The following is a 19,029-nucleotide window of genomic DNA, read 5'->3' as shown; positions in this document are numbered from 1 at the left end:
TTATGGACGGCAGGTGGAAAGTGTTTAAGTCAAAAAACGCTGCGTTTCACATCTTGGTAAATATTGGTCGTACTAATGAAAAACTTTTTAAGTTGGAATTATTTTTCAATGGAGATTGTTTCAAAGAATGTAAGTTAGGGGATCTAAGGCTCGTATAAAAGGTTAAATTTCGTATTTTTCGACTCTATTTTTATTTTCGCTTCTATCTGTCAATATTTTAACTCCGTATCTGATTTTGAACATTTTGGCACTTGGAGGTATGCTTCTAGGACTAACGGTTTTGAAAATTGAGGTCTTGCAGGTTAAACCCCAACACCCTGTATATTGGTTATGCTTCTTTTATCGATATATTTATCAAACTTGTCTGCAAATCGATATCGACAGCAATCTGATCGATTTTCTTTCATTTAAATAGGAAGATTGCACTGAATTAAGGTTTCTCACAAATTCACGGAACGGTGAATGGAATGATCTCGGCTGTAACGGTGAGCTTCCGTTTGTCTGTCAAAAAGGTAATAATGAAATATTAGCTCATATTTTCCATTTGTTCAATCAAATCATACACAAACATCTCAAATTGTTTTGCCATCTCATGTGTGGCACTCAAAATATTGAATAGTTTTTTTCCAAATTGAATTCTATTTCTCATAGTCAAAAAACAAGTGAGAATAGCAGCTATATTGTAGTGTTAACAGAAAAATTGAAAGCTTTAAATGAAGGAGTTGGTGCAGTTGGCTTCTAGAATATTTCCTGAAGTTACTTAAAAAAATTAAAATCTACATCTTTTCTTCTTTTTTTTTACTTAGCTCTGCAACAACTTTTTTAAACTCGCAATGTTGCTTACTTTATTCAATGGTAATCTTGTAAGTTACTTTTTATGATTGCCTTACAAAATCTTTCATTGCTAACTATCAGTTTTAACAACAAAAGTACTTATTCCCGCTTTCCTGTTTTTTTTTTTTTTTTTTTGCATGAGCTCTTCCAACCACATGATAAAATTTCATGTTCAACCAATTTGGTTTCCTTTTTTTCTCCTTCCTCTTTAGTTCTTTTTGATATGATTGCAATTTATATAAATGCGTGTAAATTTGCAATTAATTAATTTATTCATCTACAACGATTTGTTCTCTCACAAGATAAAATCGAGTTTTCCGTCATCAAAGTGCCATTGGACGCAAGACACTGCTCAGAAGACAACAACTCAGGATGGAAGTTTCACAATTCCTGCTATAACTTAATCAAGGAGAAGAAAACCTGGAAAGAAGCTGAAGACTATTGCAGAGACCATTATTCTGGACATCTAGTCTCTATTAGAGACATCACTGTCGATTATTTTCTCGATTATATGCTCAAGGATATCACGGATAAAATATGGATTGGGATTTCAATAAAAGTAAGCTATTATTTTCAGTAAGTTACCGACCTATAGCCAGGGCTAAGGCAGAAACACATGAAATACCGCGCCAACTAAATCATTTCAGCCGATGGCTACCCTTAAGCTCAGTCATTTCCTATGCCGGGCTGATGAGTGCTAATAAGCACGAAACTGCAGTCCTCAGCTGGAATGACTAAGTTGGCGGTGTATTTCATGTAAGCTATTATTTATTATATTACCCATTAGTGTACTAGAAGTCACTGATTGTAATGCTAACCCCTTCCCTCACTTGATTTCCTAGCACGCATTCCACCTATAAGCCAGTTCAATAGAATGTTTCCTTTTATATTTTGTAGTAAGTTACCGCCCTAAAGCCAGGGCTAAGGCAGAAACATTTTAAATACACCGCCAGCTCAGTTATTAAATCCGAGGACTGCAGTTTCGTGCTTTTTAGCACTCATCAGCCCGGAATAGGAATCACATGAGCTGGAGGTGAAAAATCACTTAAGAGAGCCAAACTTGGCTCCCTTAAGAGATTTTTTGCCTCCAGATGGGCTGATGAGTGCTAAAAAGCACGAAACTGCAGTCCTCGGATGGAATAACTGAGCTGGCGGTGTATTTTAAGTGTTTCCTTTTATGTCCGGCAATGGTATCGTCCGTTTTCCACGAGAAAGCACTTGACTCCGTCTTCATCACGTGGTATCCGATGATTTGTTCTCACTGTTTTCGGCAGAAGGCATAATCGGATCATAGCATTTTGTCGCAAATGCAGCAGTTTTTAAAGTGTAAGAATAACGGAAGTAGCAACAGATAAGTGAAGCATGTGACGTAAAGGACACTAAGACTTATTTTGCACATTAAAATGCTCGCCAAAGTTAAGGTTTTCTGGTTGTCTCATTTACAAGCGGAAGGATACGTTTACCCCCGCGTAAAATTTAACTCTGCGTTCGGGAAGGAGGGGGCGAAGTGCCTTCTAGTGGAAAACGGACAAAAATAGTAACGTGTCCTTGCAGTGCTTGTCTACGATTCCTTCCGTTGAGGTAATGAGGAGGACATTTCGTTTTTTCACTCCCTATGACAACAATGTTGAAAGCTCTTTACAAACGCATCACTGCTGCTGTGACGGAAATTAACGGAAACACGCTCTATGCGTGCCGGTTAACTTAAGGGCAAAATTTGTTGTACGCGTATCAGGAACCTAACGGGTTCTTCCCCCAGTCCTTTGAAACTTGATGCATTATTTTCGAAAACCCTGTACATCACTAATTCTAAATATGGCCAAAAACATGATGACTAAATAAATAAAAGCGTATTTTTACGCTATTTAGTGCATTGCTATCAAGTGAATAGCGTACAGTTAATTTATACTACACTCTGTTCACTGAATACCGAGACTGAAAGTAAACAAAAAGGTTTCCAGAAGGTCTGTCACCAGGTCACTTTTAGAGATTTTCTCTTGAATTTAAAAAAAAAAAAAAACACGCAATAGCATTTCTTTCTTTCTTTTTTTTTTTTTTTTGGTGCTTAATTGCACAGGTTTTGTTTTTTGATGAGGACTACAATCTGAGTGTTTTGCCTCCCTTACGCATGATATATTTTTTATTAGACATATAAACAACACATGAAAGAATTTACATCACAAAGAAGGGAAAGTACAACCGGAGCGAGGGTGGGAGTCGAACCCACCGCCTCAAGTGTGCCAACGTCAAGCAGTCACTTAGACCGCTCGGCCACTGAGGCCCCGCAATAGCATTTGCATCATAGAGTTGAGATTACGGAACCGGTTACGGATAGCCAGAATTTCGGCCACAGGTCATGTGACTTCATTTTAGGAACACCTTAGGGGTTGTTCCACGCTTTCTACCCAAGTCTCTCCCCTCTACGATTTGCATTCGCTGTCTGCTTGGCACCAGTTTGCTCTCATCCAAGCCAAGCACGTGGTTGAGGTTGCCAAACGGCGCAACACTTTGCTTCCGTCTAGTCGATCTTTCCCGTGAATGAAGTTGACAGTTATTTCTCGATCATCGTTAATTTAAACAATGGCTTATAATGAGAGAGAAAATGTTGATTGATATATTTAATTCTAGGAATCCAATGTGCAAAAGTGGTCATCAGGCTGGTTCGCAGGATACACTGGATGGAGAAGAAACAAGGAAGATTTCACTGACGGAACCTGTGCAGCTCGTGTCAAAAGCGAAACATGGAGTACTGACATTTGCACTAGGAAGTACGCCTTTGTGTGCGAAAGTTCTACTGGTATTTAACTGAATTCAATCGTTATTCAAAGCAAGATTCATGTAAACTTATTTATGTAGGGGAAAGTTGGGGAATGCCACCTACTTAAGGAACAACATAACCAGCTAGTAAAATTTACGAAAAAAAAAACTAATATTTGTTTATAAAGTTTAACTACAAAGGCTTAATAACAGCTTGCAATCAATTAATTTGAAAAAAAAAAATGGCGCAAGAGTTTCTTTAATCGCTTTATTTAAAATTATCACTCACTAAGCACTAATGCCCGACATGATAGGGTATTACGCCGAAAGTAACCACAGGACAGGTGCAGTGGTTAGCGGCTGGTATCTTAAACCCAAAGGTGCAAGTTTGAACCTGGCTCCAGCCGGTGGATTTTCATGATTCAGAAAATTGACAACGTCAATGTCGCATGATTATGCAGCATGTAAAATATCTCTTGGGTATTCGTTTGGCTTGGTGTTCTCTTGGAAAACTAAATTCCTGCTGCAGTTTCTCATCGAAAAGAGTCCAGGTGTCTCTATCTAGTGGAAAAACTCAGCATCGAAATTCTCGTGGTAAAAGCATCTGCCGATGGTGATGTCAAAGCAATTTTATAACAAAGCAACTGCAAACTAATTAATTACGTGAGCTAACAAAAATAAAATTTTCTACCGACAATAAATATATCGTTACTGTGAATAAACAATGATGTTAACTATATGAAGGTACCAATCGCGTATCCTTTAATTCCATACTATGTAGATATTTGAGTAAGCTTCGTTACCCACTTAGAGTCATTACCCGACTTTCCAATATCTTTGCTGTTTTAGTTCGTTATATGAATGCGAAGTAGAAACTGGATGCAAAAAAAAAAAAAAGATAAACTTTACACTAGAACTGTAGAACAGTGGAACTTTCGATAAACGTCCAAAATATCCGAATCGCAGACAAATTTTACGGAATGAGAAGTTTTTTGGTAGATCACAGTGACCTTCCGTAATTTCCAATAGGAGTGAAGTTGAAGTCGAAGACATTGTTTATCAGCCCGTGATGCCGAAAGCACAACAAAGCTTCAAAAACGCATTTGTGAAGCATTACAAATGGCGTCGTTTCCAAAATTTTAAAGTTAATTTTTTTTCTCTGAAAGAGCATGCTTAAAAGCATAGGATTTGACCATTTTTTAAATAATTTGACAAGGTTTAATATTTTTTAACCATTATTTTAATCGGTGCGCAGATTCAATTTCATTTTTACGCTCCTGTACATGACATCACAAGTGATGAAAGTCCATTCACTGATGCCATAAACGCAGATAGCAATATTTAATTCGCTTCTTGATTATCAACTGTTTTCATACATTTCTCACATTTTTGAAAGTCTCTTAAATGTATCACTCATTGTAATTTGTGCAATAGTTTCACAAACATGATATTTGAAATCAAATTCATTACTGAAGCATCGTTTATACGTTTTTGAAGTGACTGTATAAAAAAGCGCATAAATGAAAAAAAAAAACGTACAATAGGTTTTCGTTAATATGTATTACACTCTGGAGGGACCAATTTAAAAAACATATAATTGATAAAAAATATATAAAAGAGCAACGTATAAACGGTGCTTCACTGTATTTGTGTTTACTCTGTATATTTCTGTATACGTTTGTAATCTTCTTTCGTATTTTTCAAAGATGTCCCACCTTCGTTGACCCCATCAGTGAAAGAAGCTTCCTGTCGTGAAGAACCAGACGGTTGGAAAGATCTCGGGGGTGACATGTGCTACTTCTTCGAAACAGAAAAAGATGTCACGTGGTACGAAGCGAGTTTCATATGTTTACAAAAAGGTAATGAAGGGAAGTTAAAACCAGGGCTGCGGAGTCGGAAGGAAAATGGCCGACTCCGATCCCGACTCCGACTCCTGGATTTTGAAACGCCCGACTCCGACTCCAACTCCGACTCCGACTCCGGATTTTTTTTTAATTTTTTTAATTGTATTTTTTAAACTCCCTCTCTCCATTCAAGGGAAGGGGGAAAACCTCTTAACAGAGATTGAAATATTAATTCCTTTTTATGAAAATTTAGCATTTTGTTTTTTATTGTAAACCCAAGACGTCATACAACGTTAGAAATTCAATTTAAAAATCAAACTTTCCAATAGTTACGAGTTAAAAAGTGAGATGACTTAAAAATCCCTTTTAAAAATTTTGAAAATGATTATCTGTAATTTGCCCCCCTTTAATGTTTAACAAATATATATTGAACAAATCGTGTGCTTTCAATTTTTGAAAGCTGTAACTTGAGAGAAAAAAAACTTTTTTTCTAAATCCAAGTTCTTGAGAGGGAGTGGTTTGCCCCTGGTGACATCCATCTAGTAGATGACACCCAAAGTTAATTTCAGAGTTTATAAAAAATATAAATACTTTAATTCTGAAAATTTTCACGAATATATTTTAAATTATATTTCATCAATAAAATTTCAACGAAAATAGGGCACATATGCGTCAGGAGCTAATTTTACACAAAACGCGGCGGTATACAAATTTGTACGAATAGCTTTTACTATACCTATATTTCTTCTTCGCTAAATTTTTAATTTAAATTTTATTGGCTGCTTTAGAATTAACCTAAATATGAAGATTTTAAGATTAACTGCAATTCTTGAGTGTTGTAATCAAGAAATTTTTTACACTTATTTTGTTACATACTTTTTAGTGAGAACCAAGCTTACAGAAATAGTCTTAATAAAGAAAAAAACATTAGATTATTTCATCGAATCTTTTGGATTCGTGCTTTTCGAGCCAGAACTTCTTTGAATTTGCCGATCACACTTAAACGTTTCAACCTTAGCTACGGGCGTCGACTTACTCATTTGTTACGTTTCTTTTACTATTTTAAACTTAGATAGAACAAAACACTATATTTCTATTTTTATTTGAAAGTGATTACTTGAAAATGTTATTCAACAAAACCGTTTGCTGACAGTTGCTATTAGTTAAGTTAAAAAGCAAGCAAACTAGGGGACGGCTACAGAAAGTTCGGTAAGCATTCAAGCTAGCTGATTGCCATAATGGCAGTTATTTTCTCATTAGTATCTTTTTATACATGTAATTGAATCAATTGGTAATCAATTTTTAAAAAATGCAAGGAGAGTCAGTGAAAAGGAAAGAAAAAAAGAAGCCCGGAGTCGGAGTCGGCATGTTTTCCAACGACTCCGACTCCGACTCCTTTATTCCAAAATCAGTGCGACTCCGACTCTTCGACTCCGACTCCACAGCCCTGGTTAAAACTACTATGTTCTTTTTTTTTTTAATTAGGCTTTCTATTGCACTTGCTTTTATAGTTTGTGCTCGCAAATGACTTTAAATCAATGATTCCCAACCGGTGGTCTGCAGATCGAAGGTCCGGTGACACAAGATTAAATACATTCGTTCTGATATCAGACATATATTGAATTATCTTAACTATTTTTATTATTATAACATACCATAACACAATCATATTTTTTGTATCATGTCGGAAACTTATTCCAGACAATTTTACGGCAGTGAAAACTTCACCGCTAGGTCTGTGATCAGTGATTACAGTCTGAGTACAAACTTTAATGGAAGTAAACCTTTTTGAGACATTCGACACATCTGAAACTGAGGATCAAAAAATTTTAATGATAATCATTACCCTTGAATGCAAGTAAAAAAGGTAAAACTTATTTACAAGTATTTCATTATCAGAAAATGTTACAGATCAGTAATTGAGCCTGTGTAAAATGCTTACCAATGTTTTTCCTGATGAACATTAACAGTTAAAAACCCAAAAATATCTAAACTCCTTTAATTTCATTTTCTTTTTTTCTCAAAATTATTCAGATTGTACGTGACTGCGATGTTATAGTAGTTTTTAAACTAAACAATAAAAGAGTTTTTTGAAAAATTGTTGTATTAAATCACCTTTAATTTTAGTTAAAACTATTAAAATGTATGTAATGATGTAACGGATGGTCCTTGAAAATTCACTTTCAAGCTGAGTGATCCGCAGAAATCTGCGAGTTGGAAACCATAGGTTAATAAAATACACTACACTCACGAAATAAATGCGATCTACATTTGAATGTGTCAGCGTCCGTTATTGTTTTTTGCATTTTGCGTACACAAATTTGCATTTTTTTTGTTTCAGAACTATACAGTCTGAAATATATAAATTTGTTGTATCATCTTCGTTTTTACGATAATTAATTCAGATCAAATGTTTAGCACATTCTTGAAACTTTCGCCCTAATGAGTTAGAAATGGATTTGGAGCAGTAACATCAGTAAAATATTTATATTTTTTAAATCTTCATTATTCGTTCCAATTAAAAATAATAAAGTTTTATGACACAGTTTATGTTACAGCCAAAACATATAACTGAAATCTGAAGTTATTGATGACGAATTCGACGCGTTTGTAGATTAAAATTAATCTAAAAAACAGAAACAGTATAAATGTGTTAAACTCGTGCATATGAGTCTATTTTGCTTTGTTTGAAAAGTTACCATATTTCATGTTTCCCAAAGCCACGCCGTAAATAGGAATTAAAACCTCAATAACTACCACTAATCCTGATTGAATGTAGTACAGAGCGGCCCAAAAGTGTGCATACCCTTCTTTTATTTTCATCATTATGTCAGTTACAGTTGAATGTGTATTGTACGCAATTAACTTGAAATCTTAAAAGTCATAAACATCGCTAGAACACCATGCGTGTCGGAACATAGGTGAGTTCTAGCCCATGTTCTCGCAGATGCTTTGCGGAGTATCGGAGATCTATAAATGTCTAACATCCGCGAGAACATGGGCAGAACTCACCTATGTTCCGCCATGGATTGTGTTCTACCGATGTTTGTGAATCTTAAGACATAAAGGTAGCTGCTTACGACAAACCTCCACCCATAACTAACATATTGTTGAAAATAAAAGGGAGGTATGCCCACTTTTGGGCCACTTTGTAGTTTGCATACATTTCGAGAAAAAGGAAAATCTTTCAAATAACAAATTCTTACTTCTTACTTGTGCAGGTGGAACCCTCGCAAGCATCCATTCTCAAGCTGAAGTAGACGTCTTGCATCAGTTTGTGCTATATACCAAAAATGAACTGCACGTGGGACTTCACCGTAAGGTACAAGGAGGTAGGAGCTAAAAAAACAAACAACACTTGATTTTTTGAAAATAAAAATATTAATTTGAATTTTTGGCATCTTGAATTCAAATTATGTTTTTCGCAATCACGAGCGTGTGTGTTTGTGTAGGTGCATGTGTGTGGGTGTGTGTGTATGTGTGTGTGTATGCATGTGTGTGCGTGTTGTGTATGCAGTGCTGTGTGTTTGCGCGCGCGTGTGTGTGTAGGCGTTCGTGTGTGTGTGTGTGTGTGTATGTAGGCATATGTGTCTGTGTGTTTGTGTCTGTGCGCAGGTATGAGTGTGTGTATGTGTGTGTAGGCGCGTGTGTGTGTGTATGCGTGTCTGCGTAGGATATGGACGCAACCTGGAGACGGTTTTCGCAAGAGGAGCAGCATCGTGAGACCGGTCGACGCGGCGGTGGTGCTGGCAGAGGGTGCTGGTGGGAAAATAAAATGATAGGACATCAAAACAGTCAAATGAGAACAATAAGCAATCGTCATTGCTCAAAAAATAACGATTTTTTATACAATACTAGGTAACTCAAGTAGCCATATCATGCACTGAAAGCATGCCACGCCGCGTCCAAACCGTGATAGCTGCAAAAGGCGGAATTACTAAATATTAAATAATAATTTTTTTACCAACTTATATTATCGACCAGAAGGTACTTTACGTTCAATACGTTTAATTCATGTTTCAAATAAACTGAAATGTGTTCAAATAATAAATGTAACAACAATAAAAAACAATAAAAATGCAGAAAAGTTAGTTTGAGCACAATAATTTGGCCAACCTTTGTATATACCTTAGCAACAGATCGTTACTCGTGGGCTCTTACGAGTTTCAGTCAGTATTTCGTCCTGCAGTAAAAGTTTCAGTTCACCCCAAAATTTGAACGGAGTTTCAAGCTATTTATTCTAAGCCAGTTTTTTTTTTTCCAATGATAATAATGACAATAATTCAGAAACAGCTTCTATTCAGCTGTCAAAAGTTTAAGCTTAGTCCTGATAATGTTTACTTCCGCTAGAAGAGTTCGGTGTATAAGTAAAGTGTTATTGGCACGGATTCGCCTTGGAACTCTTTTGAAAATCCACTACAAAAATAACGCCAATCCCACCATTTCCAAAAAAATGTAATTATACGGTCGAGGTTAAGCTGCAACGTTTGAGAACCACACTGTAGAAGCTCTGAAAGTTACAAGCAAATTTCAACACAATGTTCAGCATAAATAAACGAGAGCTTTCTTGAAATAATTCGGGATTCAGGAATAAGTAAGAATAATGAAGAGTATAAGCCACAATGTGACACAAACACGTTTTATTGAGAAAGAGTAACTTGCCTCTACCAGTATTCTAACTCTTATTAAAAATAGTACCTGGACGACCGAGCCTCGCTCGGCTTTAAAAGAATTATTTTTTGTCAAATTGTGTTTTTTTAAGGTTCAATACTTTTCCAAATATACTTGAAAAGCTTCACGTTAACGAAATATTATGAACTCGACCTTCTTATAACACTAAAGTACCAAACAAAGAAGATTCTGAATGTAATTAAATCAACATTTTGCTTTAAACTATTTGTTACGTTTGTTTCCGCTATACAATTTTCTTGTCAGTAATTAAAATATTTTGACCTTAGTTTTGCAATGGTCAAATCGGTTTTTAACCGAATACTTCCTTTCATACTATGATGCGTTTCACGATTTTATCCCAATCGAGATTTTCTTTTTAAATAAGTACTTTTAGTTTTTACACCAGAAAATGCTACATACAGCATGATATCCATCAAAACAGATGATCCACAAACCATTCCAACAAATGATAACAACTGTCTTAACAAAACATAAACAGTCACAAGACATACGTTTCTTCGAAATAAAATTTAGATGCTTGATTTAAAAAACATGTTAAACTGCGTCAACTCACAGTTTACTTCAAGGCTTAACTCAATTTGACTTTATATTAAAAAAACTGTTTTTTTGTAAAAAATCGCGTTTTTACAGAAAAAACTGATGTAGATGAACTTAGAATGCAAAACTACAATTAAATCCAAAATTTCATCCAAATCGTTAGAGCCGTTTCCGAGATAAGAAATATATATATACCCACAAGAATAGCTCGTTTAAAGATATAAGATATATTTAGAAAAAAAATACTTTTCACTGTTGACCAGTCGTTCTCAGCCGGTTGTCCGTGGACTAAAGTTACTGCTTAAAAGCCTAGTGAGTGACCCACGGGAGTGTCCAGTGACTACTTAAAAAGAAAGACTTTAGTATTTAAAGAAGACTGCAAGGAAAGTAACAGTGACTACTCTTACTGTCGTTAAACAAGATTAAGTAAATAACTTCGTCTGGGTGAATATGAGGTACATATTAAACTAGGTTTAACATATACGGGCAGTAACGTACTTATAACAATTTTAGTATCATATAGACAACGAGCTTTCAATAATTTTATGTCAAGTTACCACTGCAAGGTCTGCGAACATCACACAGACAGTCTGCAGTCAGTGATCGCGTGACTTGTGCTGTTAATTATATAGTAGTTTCTTAATCAATGTCGACCTTTTTTTTTTTTTTTTTTGAGAATTGTTGTAATTTATCACATTTGAATTTAGTTACAACTGATAAGTTGTGCGGATGATCCGTGGTAATTCACTTTCACGCCGAGTATTCCGCACAGACCGTAAGTTAAGAAACACTGCTGCAGACAGACTATTTAGGGAATTATGTTGAGTGTGAAACAGACACATCTTCACTAAAGAAGTTCTAATACCTAGCTTTAATTAAACTTCAATTACCAGCTCGTTTTTATCATATGTTTTAGAAAATGTTTAACTTAGGGATTTGGTTTTCCCACAGTTTTTTATAAACTAGAAAGTAATCTTTTAGAGGGAAGCACTAATATCGTCGCTTCAAAGCAATACTAGTTAGTTGTCTTAGCCTTAAGATAGCCTACTATTGCTACGATATCAAATATATGCGGCGGTCAGAAAAAAAGTGGATCACGTTTATTTCGTTAGGTCCTCGGAAAGCTTATCTGCCCGCGTTAAATAACTTCTATATTCAACAAAACATTAATTAAAAAATTATATTTTTAAAAATCATTATGTGATTTTTTTCTCTTTCAAAGGTTTGTTAATACATAATAAATATAGAAATGACGCGTTTTTTGCATTTAAGTTTTATTATACGTAAATCACTATCAAAAGCTTAAAATTATCCGTAAACAAAAAAATCTCAATTGTCTGTGCAATTTTTCACTAATTATTACCTTAAGCGAGTCAAAAGCAGCTACAAAACTATGTATTAGACAGTCTAAAGTTGGAGAATAAAATAAAATGCAGTAATTATTATCTGATTTTTTAAGAGTTGTCACTGACTAAGCTCATAGTGCTTTTTCTACGAATTAGGAAATGAATTCGTTTGGTCTGATCATACACCTTTTGACTTCAAGAACTGGGATTCAGGAGAACCCAATAGGGACATTGAAAGCTGTTCCGTTATCTATACATCGCACATGAAGTTCCACAACTACATGTGTGATGAAAGGAGGGGTTTCATATGCTCTGCCAAAAAAGGTAAGTTTTGAAGTTAATCCTGAACTGTTTATATTCAATTTAAACTCATCAGTTATGAAGAATTTTTGTCCCGGAGAAACGCATATTTAATCCCATTAATCCTCTGCACATGTTTGTCCCTAAGGGATATTAAAGTTTGCAACTGATTCAGTGGAATTAACTTTGCTTCAAGGTGACTTTTTGAGAATTGAAAATTAAGCTAAAATTGAATGAGTTTGAGCTCAAAACAATAAGAATGAGGAAAAAAAAGCCTTGAGTGCCAAGGGTGAAACACCTCAATACTAACTACATTAGAATCTCATTAGTCTGGACTAATAGGGGTCCAGGTCGTCCAGAGTATTGAAAGTACAGGTCAGATAAAAGAACTTATATATTTAGCCAAGGTACATAAATCAACTACTGTATACAGTAAAAATTGTATTGAATTCAAAAGAATGAAATATAAAACTGCATAAAAGAAAAGTATAGTATGAACATACGTTATTTTTCTTGTAATACACATCAGATGAAAACTAGTTTAAACATGTCTGTGCAAGATCATCTTCACAAACCATACTTGACACGCTCACTTTTTGGAAGAAACTACTGATCTTTTTTTTTTTTGTCTTACCTAAGTGATCATTTGTTGAACAATCAATTGAGGAAAAAGTCTCAAACCTTCGTAATTGCACTGGCTCACCTTTTGTTTCTACAGTATGCAGGAGCGTGCACAGAAATTTCTGGGTCCGTCACAAATGACTTTTATGGACCCCCCTCCTAATTGTTTATCCCTACGTTCCCTACATATAATTTAACCCTCATTTTAAAAATCTCGGGCCCCCTTCACGCTCGGGCCAACAGATGTCTCTTCTGCCCCCCCCCCTCCCCCACCCTGTGCACGCCCTTGAATTCTATGTATTTCTGAATGGCTGTCCGGATCAAGCATAGTCCGGTTTAATAGGGTCCGAAGTAATAACCGTTTACTGTAACCGACTTTTATTGGCTATGATATGCGAAATATTTACTATGTCATCACTTTCATTCAAAAGGAGAATAGGGAAAAATGTTTTTTCTAATTTGAAACTAGGCTCTAACGTTTAGGGGTGCCCCTGCCCCTAAGAGCGAGGGCTCACCCTCCTCCTAAATATCGCGGAGACCCCCAGAGCAAGGGGTCTTCAAAAAAATAAAAAATACCCTTCAAAAAACTCCAAAAAAAATTTCAATGGCACATTCTGCGCCACGAGCCCCCCCCCCCCCCCCTCCATTGGGTGGGCACTCTTGCAGTTTTTAAATAGCTATTTTGGGCCAATTGTAACGACACATTTCGATTAAAACAATGTTACTAATGCATAGGCAAAGCAACACCACACAAGTTCAGTGAACGTTAGATTACACGAGGGAACAAGCGATTTGGTTGTCGTATATCAGTGACTTCTTGACCAGTTTATGGCCTCTTGAGTCTAAAATCGATCTCTGTTTCAGTGTACCTCATAAAGTTTTAAACTTCACATTCACAAAATATTGGACACTTTTTTAAATAATGTCAAAAAACATTTTTTTTTAACTTACGAAATCTCTACATAGTATAAAATGAAGTGTCCAGAAACCGTCTGTTTGTTTGAACTCGCATAACTCGAGAACTACCCGGCCGATTTCGCTGAAATTTTCACAATTTGTTCCTTTAAGTCCTGACAAGGTTTGCAGACCAGTTCGAAAAAAATTCGATTAATAGTTCTTTTTTTATTCCAATTTAGGCCCAATTTTCACATAAATTCCCGAATATGGGTTTAAAAATTACTCGCAATTAGTAATATTACATATCGTTGGAAAGGGAAGAATTTTCCGCGTTCTACGCAATTTGTTCCAACGCTCTAACTTAATTGCGGCGGGAGTTATTTACGTTTTTAGCTCGAATTTGTTTAGGCTTAGCTGAAATTTAGGCACTACTTTCTTCATTAAATTTATCAATAAAAAGTGAATGAATTGTCCTACAGTTTTCGTTTTGACACCATTGAAAAGAGCTACCTTTTTTACTCCAGATCTAACTCGACCTATGGTCGGAAGTTTAATTCTCTATCTCCATTAGAAAAAAAATTACAAGCGAATTAAATGAAGTTCAAAAATCGGTTCTCTATTCAAGTTTTTAACCATTTTATTTTGCGTTTCCACGGTAACGCTTTTTGAATCCATTGTTTCCATCTTTCTCATTTTCAATTCTGAAACTTATTTTATTTTGTGTTTCCATAGTTACGCTTTTTAAATCCATCTTTCTCATTTTATTTTAATTTCTTAAAAGTATTTTAATATCTGTCGTCATTGTTTGAAGTTGAAATTTTGCATGATGATTTTTTTTTCTTTTATTTATGCCTGATTGTTGAATATACGTCACTTGACACAATTTTTGTTTTCAAAATAGACCGGGCAAAGCTGGGCAACGCAGTTAGTGCATTCTATTTTGTTTAAGTTCTGTTTTTATGTTCATGTCATTTCTGTCAAACCTAACAAGCAATTCATTTCTTTTTTTGCATTATTTCCAGTAATACCCACAAACGGAACAAATGAGTCATTGGCGGAAACTCACGAATCTGCAGAAGATTGCGCAAGTAAGTTGCTACACTACTTAAAATTACCTTTTATCAAATATCATTCTTATGCTTGTTTCACATCAGTTGCAACAAAAATGAATATTTGTTGCATTATTTCTGAGCACGTCATTGGTTATGCTAATGTTAATTACACGCACTATGTTTCGTGATTGGCTGTTACTTATTCCATCATTAAACATTTTCTTCGCCAAGAAATATATGATTTATTGATTTCACTGTAAAATGAAATAGATCACGAGTGCTGTTATTGTTTTGCTACATTGATGTATACTCTAGCTCTGGTAAAAAGAGGCTTGGACTTAAGACAGTTTTATTGAATTATAGTTTTTATCAATTGGGATAATGAGTAGCTGTATTTGCACACAATTGACTTAATATCATAGGAAAAGTTTACATCGCTCGCTTTTCGAGTGTGCTTTGTATTTTTGAATGGATTTTTTCTTCTGCTCACTATGTCCAGAAACAAAAAAAATGATTCAGTCTAAAGGGAATAGCATCATTTGTTTCGAACGTTCCAAACGTTTTTGAGAAAGAAGTGAATTTTGATGACTGTGCTCAAACTAACAGGTTCAGAGTTCTATTGATCGCTAAATGTACAATGACGGTACGATGACGAAAACATGCGTTTTCTCTCTGAAACAACTTTTCTTATTTTCAAAATGGAATGTTTATTAATTCTTCCATTGGTGTGATTAGAGCAGGCATACATAAATAAACAAGAACATATTTTTAGAAGAAAAAAAAAACCTCTTTTAATAGCAAATGTTGGTGCAATCGATAAGTAACCAACATTGAAGCCCAAGAAAGTTTAGCAAAAATAGTACTTGTGTGACTAACGTCAATAAACCTTCAGAGTGATTAAAATTTATTAGCCTTGCATGGAGCTTTGTCAAGTTAACTTGATTATTATTTTTCCACCTGTATCAAATAGTTTTTGATTTAATTACGTGGCTAAATAGTTTTGTCTCAGTTTAAAACAGAAGTTCTCGAACTTTTTCCTTCTATGGACCCGTCGTTTTTTTTTTTTTTTTTGTGTTTTTCGTGCATTTGATACGTTTCAACTCAGTTAAGCAATCTCATATTTACATTTGAACGCTCCAATGCCATTGTATAGTAAGTCAATTGGTAAAATTTCGTCCAAATTGTTCTACAATTATCAGATGAAAGCACAATGTATGAAAATCAAGCACAATTTTAGTTAGGGACCGAAAAAAACACAACAACGGGTTTTTTTCTGCAAAAAGAGTAGAGAAAGGTTTAGTTCCCGTTTATCTTTAAAACAAAGTTTTAACACTTATTTCGGAGGATTTCGTTTTTCTAACATGTAAAATATTATATTTTTATTATATAAATAAGTTATTTGTCTGAACATAAATAATAATTATGTTTTGGTGTTCTATGCGTAAATTTAAATGGTAACTTGCTTATGTGGGAGGTCACCCCTTTAGGAACCAATGACTGAAAATTTCAAATACTTAAAAACCCGCAGACTTTTTTATTTATTTTTATTCTAAACTGTGTGGCATGTAGATGATAAGTATACATATATTTCGCTCTCCTCAACTTCAACCAAATAAAAATCAAAATTATTCCTTAATAATTTTCATTTTTTCAGGTTATCACAACCGTTTCGTTGTCTTTTATTGTTTTGTATTTTCAAACTGTCAAAACAAATTTGATAAAATATCTGCACGTCTTTAACTATCCTGTTTTGAGCAGAGGCAATTTGCAATTTAAAATTCTGTGGCATTTAAATAATAAACAAAATGAAATCAATCTTGTACTGTGTAGTTTTCATAACTTCAAACTTCAGCAATCGTCTCATTTTCTGTGGATGCTTTGAATTTCGCAGAATATCAAAATCTTGTCGATTAATTATCTACATGTCTCCTATTGTTTTGTTTAGAGCAGTCGAATTTTTCAACTGTTTATTTAAAATTATGTGACATGTAGGCAATAATCGCGCGTACGCTTTGCTTTCCATAATTCAAACATTAGAATCAATCCTGCACTTATTTTTGTAGTTTCAAGTTCTGGCAATCATCTTCTTTTCTGTAAATAATGTGTACTTTGCAGAAGGTGGATATTTTTTCGATTAATTATCTACGTGTTTTAGCTATTCTGTTTAAAGCAGAGATATGTTTCAAAAGTTTAATTTTAAATTATTTGGCATGTAGACAATGGATATATTTCCATAAATTCTTATTTATCAAAATAAATACTGTGCTCGTTTTTGTATCTTTAAGTTTTCGCAGTCGTCTCATTTTCTGTTAATGATTTATATTTTACAGAATGTCGAAATTTTGTTGATAAATTATCTACATGTCTTCAGCATTTCTGTTTTAATGTCAAGGGCAAGAAAAGCAGAAAATGAACCTCTTCTTAATTCGCCAATTTTTAAAGCGGTGAAAACTGGGTATGTGAATCTGCATACTCGAAATTTACCTTTTAATTATTTAGTGCCGAGATTTATAACTCAAACATTAACTGTGTCTTTACAGCTACGAGGGTCAGAAATCGGATTCCGTCGTAGTTTTTATCTGGTGATTTTTATGAAATTTAAGTTGACAAATCTTTTAACAATCAAAATTGCTCATTGATTTGACTTTTCTGTTATTTTTTATTCCCTTCAGAGAATGGTAGATAGCGAGTCACATAACTAATAATTGTTGCTTGAAAAATTAATTTCAGAAATCGCGTCTATAGTAATAAGTTTTATCTTCTGCTTTTTCGCGTTCAAAAATAGTGTCTACTTTTAATTGTTCATTCTCTTTCATTTTATTCATTTCATTTGAACCGAATATTATTATTGGAACTTATTATTTTATTTCTGAGTTATTTTAGAATACTATTTTATGTTTAATTGTTATTTAACTCATATAAAACTTATGAACTCTTAATAATTTAATTTTTCAGAAACAATTTTAAATTGTTTAAAATCTTATTTAATTTTCTTTCAGGTGGTGTTGCCGTACCTGCTGTCATTGGATTTGTTGCTGCTGAGCTATGCATTCTTTGTCTCTTGGGAATCGTTCTATGCTGGTATTTCAAACCACGTTGTACGGAAAGGAGAGCGCCTGATTCTTGTGATGTTCAAAATCTATCTGAGTTTCATAAATCAAGCAGATACAATGACCAAGTGTCAAGATGCGTCGTTCAACCACAAATCTACAACCAACCAAGTTTTGGATAGTGAAACGTTTGCTAGGCTATCTTTCTTCAGTGCATTTAATAATTGTTGCGAAAAATTCATTACGTTTTATGTTCAAGCATCTTTCATCTGTAAAAGCTTATATTGCTAATAAACATTATTTACCATCTTGAAAATGAGTTCCAGGCTTGTTTCTGTTGCTCAATATATCAGAGGTGGCATTCTGTTTTCCACAGTGTAGTCCTGAAATTGCAGAAATCACAAGTCAGGCCGCCAAGACTCCATTACACAATCAAGTTTCTCGGAGAACAGGAATTGGCAGATTACTTCTCTGCAATTTGCACCCATTATTCTAAATAATATTTTCCCCTAACTATCAAAGTATTTTATAAGCCGTTTTATCAAGAACAAAACTTTTTTTAACTGCTGCCGGTTTTATCGATGCATTAGCTTGCACTAAATTTGAAATGAGTTGGTGCGGGAAGTGTTTTCATCGATATCTTCTTAGCAACTAGGACACAAAAGTTCAACAATTGCAACCGCGAGAGATTAAAAGCTTAAAAAAAAATTAAAAATTCTAGTGCCCATGTCACAACCAGAGGTGCCCAAGTTCTTAGCTTTTATGAGGGTGGAGTTCTTAATTTATCGAATGAAACTCTGAATTTTGCCAAATGATAAATACCAGCATGCAGACTTACAACACATTCTCACATCCAACGATGAGAGACATCGGATATTATTTAAGAAGATAAGACTGACAGACAAGAAACAACCAGTGACCTAACAAATCTTTCTGATTTCTCCGTTGTATCCGAGTTCTCGTTAAAACAGGGCTCGCTATATGCGAGTTCGGCTATACGTTAAATAAAATATAAGCATTTAGACATAAAAAAAACTTACATAACATAGCTTTCACTAAACATAAAAATATTTCACGTACACATTTTCTTTTAACTACG

The 19,029-nt window shown here is 34.5% G+C and overlaps 1 protein-coding gene across 1 annotated transcript; it reads left to right on the top strand.

Annotated features, from left to right (window-relative positions):
• The first annotated feature begins 1,139 nt into the window (after positions 1-1,139).
• On the top strand, positions 1,140-18,223 carry LOC129217679 (macrophage mannose receptor 1-like). Its single transcript, XM_054852010.1, has 7 exons — positions 1,140-1,393; positions 3,463-3,631; positions 5,298-5,450; positions 8,657-8,767; positions 12,167-12,334; positions 14,851-14,916; positions 17,880-18,223. Exons 1-7 carry the CDS (start codon positions 1,346-1,348, stop codon positions 18,110-18,112), a joined length of 948 nt encoding a protein of 315 aa, XP_054707985.1. The 5' UTR covers positions 1,140-1,345; the 3' UTR covers positions 18,113-18,223.
• Positions 18,224-19,029: the final 806 nt, after the last annotated feature.

This window comes from Uloborus diversus, chromosome 2 (assembly GCF_026930045.1).
Source record: "Uloborus diversus isolate 005 chromosome 2, Udiv.v.3.1, whole genome shotgun sequence".
Taxonomy (NCBI): Eukaryota; Metazoa; Arthropoda; class Arachnida; order Araneae; family Uloboridae; genus Uloborus; species Uloborus diversus.
The sequence above is the reverse complement of the archived record's forward strand: the minus strand, read 5'-3'. Positions and strand labels throughout refer to the sequence as shown.